The 14,889-nt window shown below is 46.5% G+C and overlaps 2 protein-coding genes across 2 annotated transcripts; both read right to left on the bottom strand.

Moving 5' to 3' along the window:
• Positions 1 to 439: 439 nt before the first annotated feature.
• Positions 440 to 3,962, bottom strand: LOC106741024 (potassium channel subfamily K member 13-like). Its single transcript, XM_014612581.1, has 5 exons — positions 3,834 to 3,962; positions 2,735 to 2,927; positions 1,551 to 1,625; positions 1,047 to 1,452; positions 440 to 908 (listed from the first exon to the last, which is right to left on the bottom strand). The coding sequence occupies exons 1-5, from the start codon at positions 3,960 to 3,962 to the stop codon at positions 440 to 442; spliced, it is 1,272 nt and encodes a 423-aa protein (XP_014468067.1).
• A 1,313-nt stretch (positions 3,963 to 5,275) lies between these two features.
• On the bottom strand, positions 5,276 to 10,156 carry LOC106741017 (coiled-coil domain-containing protein 85C). Its single transcript, XM_014612575.1, has 4 exons — positions 9,374 to 10,156; positions 7,804 to 8,176; positions 6,909 to 7,174; positions 5,276 to 6,105 (listed from the first exon to the last, which is right to left on the bottom strand). The coding sequence occupies exons 1-4, from the start codon at positions 10,154 to 10,156 to the stop codon at positions 6,061 to 6,063; spliced, it is 1,467 nt and encodes a 488-aa protein (XP_014468061.1). The 3' UTR covers positions 5,276 to 6,060.
• Between the last annotated feature and the right edge of the window lie 4,733 nt (positions 10,157 to 14,889).

Raw genomic sequence — 14,889 nt, 5'->3', positions numbered from 1 at the left:
AAAAGAAGTAATTGTTTTTCTTAGCGAAAATGTCGAGATAGATAATTATTGATAGTGGCTTTTCAATTTTCAACACGACACATCTTCGAAGCTAAGCCTTGGATTAAAATTTTGTTCGAGTAAAGTACTACTTGAAATTGACCGAAGATGATCATTTCCTTACCCATTTCTTCGCTGGAAGCTTAGCTCGCGGGAAAGTCCATCTTTTCAATCTAGTGTTTCTCGGATACCAGACGTATTCGGACGCAATTTTGATCAAGGAAAAATGTTACTCCTCTCGGTATGAAAAATCTCTCCGCGTACTCCACCCCGCATGTGGGGAATTTTAGGATACCCTACCTTAACAACCCTGATAAACATACTCAATTCGCTTGTGTGGACATGTGGAATAAAAAATGATCGCTATAGCGCAATTGTCTGCGGTATGCCTTCAGCTGCCCTATCTGTTTATAGTGCTTTTACTTTCGAACTTCTCGCTGGCGATCGCAAGCGGGCCGACCGGCGGCTTCAGCACCTGATGATTCGGCGTGGCCGCGAGCGACCCGCTGCCCCTCTGCATCTGTGCGGCATCGTACAGCTGCTTCTGCATCACCGCTAGCGAGACCTTGTTCGCCGACAAGAAGTCCTTCATGGAGATCAGCTCGCCGGACATCCTGCGAGGCGTGTTCTCCTCCGCCCGGATAGAGTCCCTGCCGACTAGTCTGGTCGCCCGCCTCTTCGAATAATATATCGCCGACACCGAGGATCGTCTTCGCGGCAGATACGGCGCCGCTACATCCCGATTACCGTACTGCAGCTTGTGTATCACGTAATTCAGGCCCTGCTTTATCACGATCGACGTGACATTCAGCAACGAGTATATGCAGCAGCAGCCCGTCACCAGGAAGACGAAATTCGCGAACCTGTACCTGCGTGGACGCGCGAAATCCAGCTTTACGGGGGATGAAAATCGCTTTCACCGGATCTATCTTTCATACAGATTGTTCAATACAAATTATACGTGCATCTTGGATTTCGTCGCTTCGACAAAGATTTCGGCAACTCACCAATGCACGTGGGGATAGCTCGGCTTTTGCGTGCTGACGTAATCGCCGAAGCCGATGGTGGTGAAGCTAACGAAAGCGAAGTACAGCGCGTCGAAGTAATCCCAGCCCTCCAGCGGTGCGTAAAGTGCAGCGGCGCAACAGGCGATGATGCAGGAAGTGACGGACAAGTAGAGCATGACCCAGTACACGCTCGGTTTCCATTGGTCCAAGTCTACGTTGTTGTCGTCGTCGTCGAGGATGTCCGGCAAGGATGGCTTATTAGCGCTCGGTGACTTGGAGACGCGCCGGGAGGTCAACGTGGCCCGGCGAAGGCGCCTCTTCAGGCGACGCACGTGCCAGCTGCGCAGAATCCAAGCCAGGAACGTGATGATCCTCTCCAGGAACAGATTGAAGAACAAAATGCCACCTGGATGTCACATTACAGCGCTTGTTATGATGCCGTCGAAATCAAATCGAGCGAAGAAGCTCCTAGAATAGCTCCTTTCCAGCTAACAGTAGTCTTACCGGAACAACCGAAGAAACCGTAGACAACTACGGCCGCTTTGCCCGCCGTTGTTTGCGGCGCGGTACTTCCGTATCCTGAAAATAATCGTCCGAGTATCACGCCTCTTTCATTTCAGAGAGGAGAGCATATTATATGTATACGGCGACGTATATGTACGCATATAGAGATCGACGAGCAACGGACAGCCGGGGGCATAAGTGCGAGACTGGGTCGCAAGATATTAGCATTCCGGAATTCACCGGTACATTCTCACGCATACGTCGGCCGACGACCCTTACCCCTTTATTTAGCGTAATTACGACCAAGTTTTACTTGCCGGGAATGCGATCGCTTCTTAACTCAGCGCGCCGACCACTCTTTCCGACGGTGCGCCGATATTAGGAGTAATCGAATGTTACACCAAATGAAACACATTTAAAAATCTATAGGCACACTTTTTGCATCTACATCGACAGATAAAGTTTTTAGTTTTTAATCAATGGTACATGTGACAAGTGCCCCACCCACACAAATAGCATGCATCTAGCTTACACGGTTTATGTACCACACAGCTGAAGTAGAAACTAATAAGAATAAGAGTGACTTTTACTAAATTCAGATTAAATTAATCGATGAATAGTAATAAGAATTACCAACTACAATCTCTAGTTTGTTCAGTAACTTGTTCGGCAATAATGCAAAAGTTAATAATTTCTATCTGCGTTAACAAGACAGTAACATTCGAGGATGATAGCAATTTCAAATCGTCGATTAGATTAATCAGAGTTTAATAAAAGCCACCCTAAAAGAGTCTCAGAAATATTTAGGTGCTTACGGGCATCTCTAATAATTATATTACACAGTTAACGACGAAACCGTAGGAGTAAGATATTATTCGATTTTATAATGAAATAAGCAAAACGGAGAGCGAAATGCTTATATTTTTAGACTTAATTCTAGGGAAAAAAACAAAAAGCAAAAGAATTTTGTGCGTATTGCCGCAAACGTGGAGAAAGTGTCGGACGAAATCGTGCCGTCTTTCCGCGCGAATCGATCTTTTCGCGACTTCTCGGTGGACAGGAGGAAATCGAAAGAATACGAGACGCACGACACGAATCCCACTGACCCCGATATCCCCCCGGCCACGATACGAACGGCTTCGAGAACGGTGGGTTTACATTCCAAATACGGTTGCGTTTCTTACCGATCGTAGAAACGATGGTGCCCACGAAGTGAAAGCTACCGGGAAAATCCCAGCGGCGTCTCTTGTTGATGATGCCGGTGGTGGAAGCGTTGCCGTAGGCGTACAGGAGTTCGTGCAGCCTCTGCAAGGCCGAGGGGCTACCTCGCAGGTGGTGCCTTCGGAACGCGTGATAAACCCGCCAAAATTCCGCGGCCTGTCATCCAGACGGAAGGGACACGTCGGTGGACAAATTGACAATTATCGCGAACTTAAGTGGAACGCGTCTAATTTCTAATCTGTTGCTGGTATTTTGCGCACAAAATTCACCGTGACGTCTCCGAATTCCGCACCGAGAGATACATTTTCGTTCAAATTTCCCTTTTCTCTTCTTTAAGAATTGCAATGGAAGGGTAAGAAGACGGTAAGCATTGAGTGACATATTTCGAGTATCACTGTGAACTGTGAACTTTACGTCGCTATATTTTCAAAACAAAATAGTCAATAAAATCAGTAATTCCGAAATTTGTGTATAATACTTGCATATTAGTCTTATTAGTACCATAAGTAATTTTTCATAGAAATTTTATTTTCCGTTTAGAAGATATTGAAAATAGAAATTAAAAATTGCACGCTAATTTCAAGGAACATGTATAAAAAATGTCAACTACAGTTACTAATATCTCACCTCTCGAATGGCCAACCTGTTTTTAATTGTACGAGTAATGAGTTAGGCAATATTTCAATGTATATGCAGTGCAAATTTCATCGAATTCTTCTCAAATCCGTTTTACCTTACAACTTCCTTCAAAATGAAATAACTTTCGCTCCAGATTCTGAATTACTGTCAAACTTTTGGACGCTGTCACTTTTGAACGCAATGTAATTTAATTTTTATATATTCTTTTTATCATTTTTTTATTAATTCGACTTGTCGGCAATACGTCCTTAGACAAAGACTTAAAGACGTAAAACGTAATCTTGTGTCGATAAGTCAGCTATTCTGCCAAGGCCCTTCGATCATTCTGCCAAGGCCCTTACTGTCACTAGATGTTCACCGGGAACGCACAATTTCCGAATTTCTTCGCGGCGGCGTGCACGCGTGGCCACTGTCTGCCTGTACCTGCCGTGTTTCAAAATCACTCTCCAGCCTTTGGAAGAGGACCGCGCCTGCGAGCATGTACGCCACCAGGACGACGGCGAGGAGGATGAACCTGGCGTTGTCCTCCGCGAGGCCTCCGCACAAGCACATCACCGGTGACTCTCATCTTTCCGACGCCGGTGGCCGCACGCGATCCCCACCGCCGCTCTTCACCCGGAGCGGCGCAAGCTCGGCCGAGAGGAATTTGCGAATAAATACAAGGACGCGAGGAGAGCGATTTGAAGCACACTTCCTCTTTCCAGCACACACATAGATGCCGCATCCGCGACGTGACGAACGAGAGGTTTTGTGAAAATGTGTACATCGAAAGACAAATATTTAGTATTTGTAACTATAATCATCATCAGCGAACGAATTATAGTCAGGAGAAACCATTTTTCTAGTAAGTATCCACTGTAGTTTTACAAGATCGGAAGAGACCCGATTTTTATTCTATTTTTCCCCTGAATCTTCTGTCCTAAGGGGTAGAAAAATTCGTTCAGGAAAATTCATGTGTGTTCGGTTAAAACCAGCCGTATTAATTATTTTCCGCAAAGAAGATAGGAAACCGAAAGAATCCTCGGAAAAAAATCGGGAAATAATATAATTTCTCTCGGTGTATGGTCGATTACAAAAAAGGTTGCAAGACTTTTATCCCGAATTTCGCAACGCGCATTTCGTATATCCAATAGCAAGATGAATTTCCTTAGAATTACTAAAAAACAAATCCTGCCATTGACAACACGGAGTGCCTTTCGAAATTTACGTAAAGAAAGTATTCTTTTGTGACTGACCATACGTGTATCGTCGGATAATTCAATTTTTCTGTCGAGGGAAACACGTTAATTTGTCGCCGCGAGTCTCGCGAATCCCCCTCGTGTGTCGAGTGAATTTCCAATTGGCGATTGCGTTTCTCCACGCTCACGCGGAAAGGATACCGAAGGAGCGACGACGAGTCGATAAAATTGACCGATACGAGATTGAGAAATATCTTAATTGCATCGCATTGACGTTCCGCGCAACGCTCAGAAGACCGGGATGTATGTAGGGCAATCCGACGCGGTACCATTGAGAGCAAATCCTTTGACGAGATAAAAATAGTAATACAAACACTCGCTTGCGTATTCAACGCGTGAACTCCGCCTGGGTATCTTATCGTGAAAAGCGACTTTAAGTAAACCCGTGCATGGGTAATTAAGCGGCGAATGCGAAAGACAGATGTTAAATTGTGAGCTTACGCGCTGAGTCGGGTGGGTGCCTTCAGTCCTGCCGATTGAAAAGGCCGGGTGGGATATTTCGGGAATGCGTTCGAATCCGTTTCGGAAATTCCGTTTTCGGACCGAGCGAGCGGAAGAGAAACGGGAGGAGAGTAAATCGTAGACTTCGTCTAATAAAAAATACTCTGTTAACAGTCAATCTGGCCAACAGCTAACGAGGCTACAATCTCCGCATAAATAGACACATGTTATCGGTATTCTCGTATCGAGAGATAACTATCACTCTCAAACATTCGTCTGCGCAATGATTCGCACACGTTCCTCCCGCTGAAAGGCGTATCGAATGGTCACGATCGCGAGTCCCCGCTCTTCGCGAACTTGCGTTGTAATCGGTTATGACAGGATTCGAAGTGATGGTGTACGAGACATCTGACGTTGACTGCAACGGAAGATTCGGGAAAAATGCAGGGAAGAAAGATCGATTGGATTAACATGGCATAACTACGTGACGTAACACGACACAATGAAGCGCATTGATGAAGGTGGAAGGGAATAGAATTTCTGGAAAAGAATAGACATTCTATATCCTTCCGCCGGAATAAATTCAACCGATTAAAATTAACTCAACCGATCTATCTTTCTGTATTTTTTAAATATTTTTATCTTTATCAACTAAGAGTAAATAAAGGGCTACTATTTACACCGTGTACTGTCACTCGACTTCTGTCACAATATATTAACAAGAGAGCGGTGGCTCGTGACCATTCGACACGCTTCTAATTTTGTCGGGCAAAAAAGCATGTGCCAAAATGATGCCGTGCAAACGAGTGTACACATACAGAATCTACACACACACACGCACGCACATATACACAGTACCGTTTACATCATATACTACAATACTATCGTTACATTTCAAACGTTCATCTTCACACACCGTACGCTTTGTATCAATAATATTTAAAATCTGACAGATGGCCGATGCGCGATCGCTAATGCCTCGCTTGTGGACCCTCCTCCAATTTTCGCCAGACAACCTGAAAAAGCCAGAACAATTGATCATAAATATATCACAAGAAATCGCTAATTCTCGCTGGTTTAACGCGAAGGATTTTTCGAAAGGATCACGCACTCACAGTCGGCAGATTAAAGATTGCAACACTTTTTTTCAACTCGCAACTCGCGAATCCTCCCATGTCCAATAGGAGGATTTGTTTCTCCGTAATTCTCGGAGAGATTCATTTTTCTATTCAATAGGAGGCGCGTTGCGAAATTTTATCGAAGAAAAAGTATTGCAAACTTTAATCTGCCAACTGTGTGTGTACAGTGTGTGTACAATCGACGTCACGTATGTTGTATGTACAGTGCCGTGCATTAATGCTATCCCATTCCACAGTGATATTGAAAATTTCGAATTGGGTGCATCATTTCTGAATATTCGCATTATGACTGCTGTTTTGCCATCTTTGCCGGTTCGCAAGATAATCAGCAGTCATGATGCACTAATTCAGAATATTCAGAATATTCCGAAACAATAAGTCTAATTCGACATTTCCGATATTACTATGCCTAGAAAATGGGACAATATTAATTGACACAACATTATACCATTCCCTAGACGGAAACTTTTTAATGTTACACAAATATTAGCCCTTCACATATAATGTCGAAACTATTACGATTACAGCCACTGTATAACCCTATCGTTATAAGTTACTTCTGCGATTTTCAACTTTATGGGCATTATGCGTAAGGCTGAAAATCGTGTAATTCTCCGTTTAGAAAATGGTATAGTATACCGTGCACTGTACGACGTCGAGAGGTGACAACGTTTACTTACATTGCACATTTCTCGGACCAGCGCCTTCTCACCGTCGTGACCCTCCTCTCTTTCCAACTGTTCTCTGACCTCGAGAACCTGAAGAGCGCGCACCACGGCTTCCGGTCGACTTCCCAGATGAGGATTATCGCTCGGACTGCTGGGGCTCTCCCAGACTTCGCCCGATGGTACCTCCCAACCTTGCGCACGGGCTTGGAGAACGCTTTTGTCCTCCTCCAACTGCTTCACCCGTTGCTCCAAACTCCTCACGTACTGCATGGTTTGGTCTGTGAAAGATTCGTCGGTAGGTAACACCTCTCAGCGTGTGCAAGAAGATCATCGGATACTACATCCGTGCGTAACCGCGGTCGGGTGCATAAAACGCGCACGCTATTCATACGATTGCAAGGCATAAAATGCAGGCAGTGCATTCTAATGTTACACTTTCATCCGAATATGATCTATATTTACGATCTCTGCTAAGATCACGGGTATTACCGCGCCGCTTTCGTTAGGATTTCAATTTCCGCCAGGCAAATTACGAAAGAGAGAGAGAGAAAGAGATTATTATTCTTCGTATAAAATTGACACGTTTCCTTGTATAGACCCGAGCTCGTTTTAAAATATATTATTATTATTCTTATTACCAATAATTTTTTCGTATTCTTGTAGTTTTTTCCCGTAGGGGAACTCTCTTTAAACATTTTTATCGATTAGACAAATTACCACACAACTCATCTGAAGATGGAGCAACCAGCCCTTAAAGTTGGAGCTTAATTTAGATGTAAAAATTAAACGCTGTTCTCGCGACGAACCGAAGAGGAAAAAATAGCATAATAAAGATAAACATGAGAATAACTAGGAAGAAACACGAAAGCTTCAAAGTGAAATGATCAGTGTTTTTGCTAGATTTTACCGTTAAATGTGGAAGTGTGCCTCGGTCTCGGCGGCGCGGTCTCCTCGGCGTTCGTGCTCGAACTCGATCCATCCCCGTCGTCCCTTTGGCCGCCGCCACGCTCCTCGTCGAGATACAGGCACAGCTCTTTGAGCTCGAGATTGTCTTTAATCAGCTCCTGCTGCTTGTTGTCCAGCTGGCGCAGTTTGTTCTGGTAAGCCGAGACCTCCTGGCGCATAACGCTCACTGTGTATCGGCCGAACCTCTGCCACTCTCTCGCCAGCTTGCGGCCCTTTTGTCGGTCGTCGTCCAAGAAGCAGCAGAGATCGCGCAATTCTTGATTATCGTCGTTCAGTCTTTGGTTGGCCTCCTTCAGCGCCCGCAGCTCATTCAGCTGGAAAACAGATAGCCTTATCAAGTCGCGCTCTCACTTTGCGGTTCTCGAAGCCTTCAAAAAGTCCGTTCCTCGGCGGAGAGAGAGAGAGAGAGAGAGAGAGAGAGAGAGAGAGAAAGAGAAAGATAGGCGGAGAGAGGAAAGGAGAGAGAGAGAATTTTATATCTTGATACACGAGCGCGGAAACCGGATGACGTAAATTCAAACCCACGTGAAAATATTCGCTCGTGTGTTCGTATAAATTTCGAAAAAAGGAATTGCTAATTCGGATTTCACGTTGACAGACAGTGGCTTCGGAGGCAAGATTTTGCATTTCGATAACGGCGCGTGTATCACCCTCCCCCCTCCTCCCCCCGAAATTATTAACGCGCCGCGCATTCACGTATTTAAGTATACACAGTCGCCGTACGCAATATCCCCACATCTCTCATTCAGCCGGATAGCTCCTGCATTATTAATCGGCACGCGAGAGAAATAACGGAGTCATTGATCTCTCACGGGTGACGTATTCGCCGCCGCGTGGTACACGCGGAATGCCCAAAAAAAATAGTCCCCGCGCGTTCATCACGCGCGCGTACGGAGGATGCGTGACCGTCGTCGTCTCGATAAAGTCTCGGCATCTTGCCGGTCAAAAGGGAACCGATTGTCCCCGCGATCGTTTGCGGTTTATCTCGCACGTATGCGTGACTCCTTGAAATTACGACGGTCGGCTCAACCTGTATGACCTACAACAGCCTCCCCAAAACTTCCGTGTAGCGCGCGAAAGATCCCAAGAACGCACGTCCGAAAAATATTACGAAATACTTCGTAATAAGATGACACGCGCGCGACAAATTACAGTAAAGCGGCAACATCGGAAATCGATTTTTTCCGCGGACATTCGCCAACGTCCGAGGTATCTAAATTGTTTCACTCAACGTCACGGGCTTCGTTCCGGTAGAATTTCAATTTGATTTCGCAATTCAATTTAATTCGGATTTCGACTTGACGTCAATTCAATCGAATTGGATCTTTCATCTCATCTCCGTTACATTTAACGAAGAATTCCGTTTGCTTTTCATTCGAGATCTAATCGTAAAATCAGACGATCTCCAGATAAGCGGCGACTTTCTTTACGCAATTTACGCTCCGACGGAGGTTTTACGACCTGGTAGACGACAGATTCCGAGAGAGTCGTTAAATTCGACAGGCACTCACCAAGCTCTGTATCTGGCGATTCTGCTCGGCGGCGAGCCTAGCGATGTCACTCTCGGTCTTCCGCACGAACTTGAGCATCTCCACGGGGCCGAGTCGCAGGAATTCGTCGTCGCTGATCCTCTGCCTGATGGGCACGCTCTGGCCGCTGCTCACCGCCGGGTACTGGCTGCTGGGCGGCAAGTACGGGCCTTGGCCGAGCTTGGGCTGCTGGAGGTAGGCTGGCTTGGACGCCGCCGACGCGGCGATCAGCGCGTTCGCCGGCTGAGAATGATGATGATGGTGACGGTGCTCTATTCTCGGCGAATACTTGCTCTGCGCATCCTTCTGCGATTGCTGCGATGGCTGCTGCGTCGGCTGCTGCGCCGGCTGCTGCGAGGACGGCAAGGTGCGCGGTTGCGCGCTCTGATGATGGCTCAAGGCCGCGCCCGGACCTTGACTGCTGCCGGTCTGGCCCGGCGCCGACGACGCTCCGCTGGCGAAGTGGAGGTGATTCTTCAGGATGCCGCTGGTCGGCTGCGGCGGCGGCTGGTAACGCGGCGGCAGCTGGTCCACTGGCTTGATCACGTGCGGAGGATGCTGCTGCTGCTGATGCTGCTGCGGCTGGGACTTACTCTTATTGGACATCGCGGCTAATTTAGCTCCAGGCTGCGCCGTGTCCCATTTCAGAAAGTCCGCCGCGGTCTCCTCGCGCCGGCTCGCCTCGTTCGACCCGCCGAAATCTGGGTCAGCGCGCGGTCTCTCACGAACAGGCCCGGTCCGCGCGACCGGCCCCGCGCGATACATGCGTTTCCCTCCACGGGCCTCGCCTTATCGCCGTAGGGGGCCCTACTCGTGCGACGCGCTACTCTCTCGGCCGATTTCTGCTTTTCTTCTTCTTCCTCTTCTTCTTCCTTTTCCTCTGCTCTCGTCTCTCTCTCTCTCGTCTTCTTTCGCGCGCTTCTCGCACCGAACACCTGCCAACGGCGCCTCGCTGTCGCGTGTCGTGCGAGCTCTCGCCAAGAGTCCGTCAATTTTCCGCGATACTCGCCGAAGGAATCTCTAGCGAGAGTCGCGTCATCCGTTAGCTATGACTCAGTTATGACCGGTTCCTTCTGTCCGGACCGTCTCGTAAAGCCAGCTTCGTGAGATCTACAAAGGGAGCTACACAGAAGCGGTTATCTCCCGTCAGCTAATTACCCGACGATCAGCCGGAGATGAAAGAATTGGACTGGCAGTTGTCTCTTTTTCCGAGTAGTCACGCGACGCGCAACCGGGCGCTATGAAGAAATTGGTGAAATTATGGTAGCACGTGATAACCACGAGTGTACACCACGAATCGCGCACTGTGAACCTCGGAAAGTCCGATCGGACAGTCAGAGAGAGAGAGAGAGAGTCACGTTATCACTTCGGAGGTAAATCGATCGTCGTACAACAAGTCGGGCAACATCATCGTTGTCCTGAGGTATTCGCCGCTCGGTACGTGTTCAAATATATTCGACGAATACATTTATAGAGCGTACACGTCAAACACTATTCATCGTTCACACATACACACACACACACACCAGCAGCGTCGTGCCACCGTGATCCCGTTCAAGCCGCGCACACGCGTCCACGAGCGTCACTCGCGACGGGGACCGTCGCGATCGCACAATCGCAGCCTTCGCATTAAGCCCGTGTGAGCCGCTGACAATCGACATACCAGTTTCTCTCTCTCTTTCTCTCGTCCACTAATCCCCGGCACAGTGCCACGAGCAACGCCGATTCCCCTCTATCGGCATTCACCCGTCTCCCGTCTCTCTTTCTCCCCCGGCTGCTCCGCACGAAAAGGGGCACCCTTCGCCTCGGCGTAGCGAAAGTTCCAGCGGAGTCGCAGCCGGATTTTCTCTCAGCATCCACGCGTCCTCCGCTGCTTCTCGACTTCGCGAGGGGAGGAGGACACCTTCTTCTTCGCGATTCCACGATAGCGCGCGGCGGTCACTCCAATCACCTGCCTGTCAGCGTTCGCTACGTGTCCCAAGGAACTCCCGTCGCCTCGGTACCAATCGAACATCAGTCATCACACAAACTCCTGTTTGTCAGCACATTAACACACTACACGTCTCTCCTCTTCGCCACGGGCGTCGATTCCTGCGAAGTTACGAGTCACACCGATTGCTTATCAGTACTCACATATCGCACATCTTGCTCATCACCTGCGATCGCCGGTCACCCCGATCGTGCTGTTTCAACCCCGAAAGCGCGGATCGTTCGTCTCTGAGCGATTCGGTCTCTGCGTAACTGTCATCCCGCCGGCATAATCGCCTAACTCGCGCCGTATCCTCGGCCTACGACCATCGTCTTCGTTGTCGCGGTGCCGCTGAGGAGCTTCCCCCCGACTTGCGTTCTTGCAAAACACGCGCATTCCGCGCGCTGTCAAGTCGATCGCGCCGGCTGCAACGTGGGCCAATCGTCGGGCCCAGTTTTCAGGGGCTCGCTCGCCGTCGTCGTGATCTACGTCCTCCTCACGAAAGCCTCTTACCGGTCGCCGTGAGACTGCCGCACACCGCGCTGGTAATGCCCTGGCTCGTTCGGTCGCTGCCGTCGCCGCACGCCGGGTCCCCGTTTTTCTCGCCGCGGGGCCGCATTTCACTGGGATGGATGCCCAGTGCCGTACCCAGTCGACCGACCGACCGAGGTGAAACTTGCGCCTAATTCGGGGATCGTTGCATCTCGATCGGTGTTGATACCGCGAGGTCACGTCGTGTCCCAGTCACAAGCTAGTGACGCTGCTTTGTTGCGTGGGATACGATCTCGTTTACGACCTTATTATCCTTATTATCTTTGTATTATAGTATGTGTATATGTGTGTGTGTGTGTGCAATGTCTTTGCGTTAACTTGGAAGATTCAATTAAACTGTTGGTGCCATCGCATCATTTTCTTCTTTTACACCTGTAATGTTAATCATAATCATATCGTATTGTTACAACCGTCCCTATAATTATTTTCTTTTTTATATATCGCTAAGTATTTCACATTTCGAATTACTTTCAATTTATCCGTCAACAGTGGCAACAAGTATCTCTCTTTCCTTACTCCCGGTCGGTCCCTTCTCGCTATGACGTCGCCCGGTGAGACGATCTCCCGAGATTTCTATCCGGAAGCCACGACTAATTCATTGTTGAATCTGCTCCGTCCGTTGCGGGGTCCACGGTCTGACTCGCGAACTTGTCGACGTATACCGGATCGTAAACTCGCGTGGGTCATTGAGCGAATGTATCCATTTTCTCCCACGCGAGTTCCGACGCGAGTATGACTCGCGTGAAAATCGCGTACACTAACAATATGGCGGCCACTCGTGGGACGTGAAGTGATTGCGGACGACGCCGGGGCCTTATGGGCTCTCCGAGGCGGGAACGTGCCGTGATCTCCCGATTGGCTCGAATAAAGGCGAAGGGAAAGGGTTGAAGCGTGAGCTCCGATGTCGTGGGAGGTTGCGAGATTTCCGAGGTCGAGCCTCGCAAAGCCCCTCGGCTCGTGGGCGCCTAATAGTGACGTCGGGGAGATCGATGATGATAAATATACCGTGTTGCAATGCGCTAATGTGAATACGTGTAATTACTTTCTTCTTTTTTGGAAATGTCGAGGAAGAGTATTAGTTATTCAAGCGATTTGTATTCTCGTTTATACACGGAAAAGAAATTTGGTTGTGTGTAATCAGAAAGAGAGGAATAACCAGATGCATTTTGATTGAAACAGAATTTCTGTAAAACCACATTCGGGTCATAAGAACCAGAAATTCTGTCTCTCTTAACCAAAATGCACCTGGCCGTCCTCTTTCTGGATAATGCAACTAGATTTTTTTTCCGTATGTATATATATGTACATGTATTGTCGCTTATTAAAGCATATGTTCACTGTAAAGGAAATTATATATATATATATATATATATATATATATATATAGATTATATAGATTATATAGATATATAGATTATATAGATAGATTAGATAGATTAGATAGATAATGAAATCGATATAAATCTATTATGTAATATTACAATTTTATCTAACTTCGGAAAGCAATAATCAATTTAAAAGATCAGATAATCAATGTCGAAGATCATAAAATCGATTGAATTTCAAAATGGAAAATTTTTGTTACGTGATTTAAAATCTTTACACGATATCAAAAGATAAGAGATTAGCCTCTCCATTATGTTTAATATGACCTCGGTACTTGCGGCGAATTCCCGCAATTACTTGTAGAACTTCTCGTGAGACTTTCCGGACTTTTCAACGGAAAACACTGATTTGACCAACAAGGGAACATTAGTAGACGGGTAGAAGTACGGAGCGTGTAATTCCCATCGACGCATTGTGTCGATGGAAAGAAGCACTTCCTTCACCAAGTATCCGTAATTACACAAGAACTGCTTAGGAATGTTCATGCAAGTTCAAAGCACGTTTCTCAGTTATTTTCTGTCACAATCTATTCTTTAGAATGAACTACTTGAGGTGAGAATTATAAATTTTCTGCGGGTTTGTGTGTTAATTAATTTAACTGAATTGTGAGAAACGTAATCAGGAATTTAAATAATAAATGTTCACTATTCTTTTGCGATTTATGTACGATGCGTAGAGTTAGAATATAAATAAATTGCTGTACCATGAAGTTCGTCCGGCAATTTCACGGACTGTACCGCGCGACAGGTGTTACTTCCTTCTTTACGTTCGCTCGCTCGTTCACCGGCTGAGGCAATCTTCGAAAATATTCTACCTGCTTGCGCTCCGATACAAATACATCGAAGGCGCGCACCTGCGTTCCAGTGGCGTTTACGTTTTACGTCCAACGGCGGGCTGCTTGATAAACGAAGGGACTAGGTAAAATTCCAGAGTGTCCCTTTAAATCTAGTTTCTCCGGCTATTATTGGAAAGTGCTTCCATCAAGTCACGAAGTCAAGCTGCGCCTATTGTAGTTGCACAAAAAAGGACTCTTTTGTCGTGTAAATCACTATATCGCCAAATATAACGGACTATGTGTAAGACTATCGGTTAAAACGTTACATAGTTGAATACATTGTTCTAAAACAAATATAAAATCAAAGTTTCCTAATCAGAGTCTCCTTTCTGATGTAGAGGGAAATAAAAAAAAATATATAGCATTACGAAAAACTCAATGATCAAAAATAATGCAAACGATATCTTACAAATAATTATGTAACACAATCGCGATACGCGTTAATTCTCAATATTTATTCACTACATACTGTTAATAATAAATTATTTATGATATTGCTAAACTTTTAATTTAATTGTTGAGTTCCTTAAAAGGTGTCTCATCATCAACAATTTCGTGACAACTGACAGAGATTTGCGAGATATTTATTTCAGAGGATATTTAACTATGTTGTTGGTATAGCTCAAAAGTTGGTTAGTATAACTTGAAACAACTGGTTTTTCTCACATGTTTCGCGGTTTTTTCTATTTCTTTCGTGGAAAAATGAAGAAAAACTTAGTTTTTTCGAGCCTTAAAAACTATAATCGTTAGACTATT

Source organism: Dinoponera quadriceps, unplaced genomic scaffold (genome assembly GCF_001313825.1).
Source record: "Dinoponera quadriceps isolate SergipeBrazil2010 unplaced genomic scaffold, ASM131382v1 scaffold367, whole genome shotgun sequence".
NCBI lineage: Eukaryota > Metazoa > Arthropoda > Insecta > Hymenoptera > Formicidae > Dinoponera > Dinoponera quadriceps.
The sequence above is the reverse complement of the archived record's forward strand: the minus strand, read 5'-3'. Positions and strand labels throughout refer to the sequence as shown.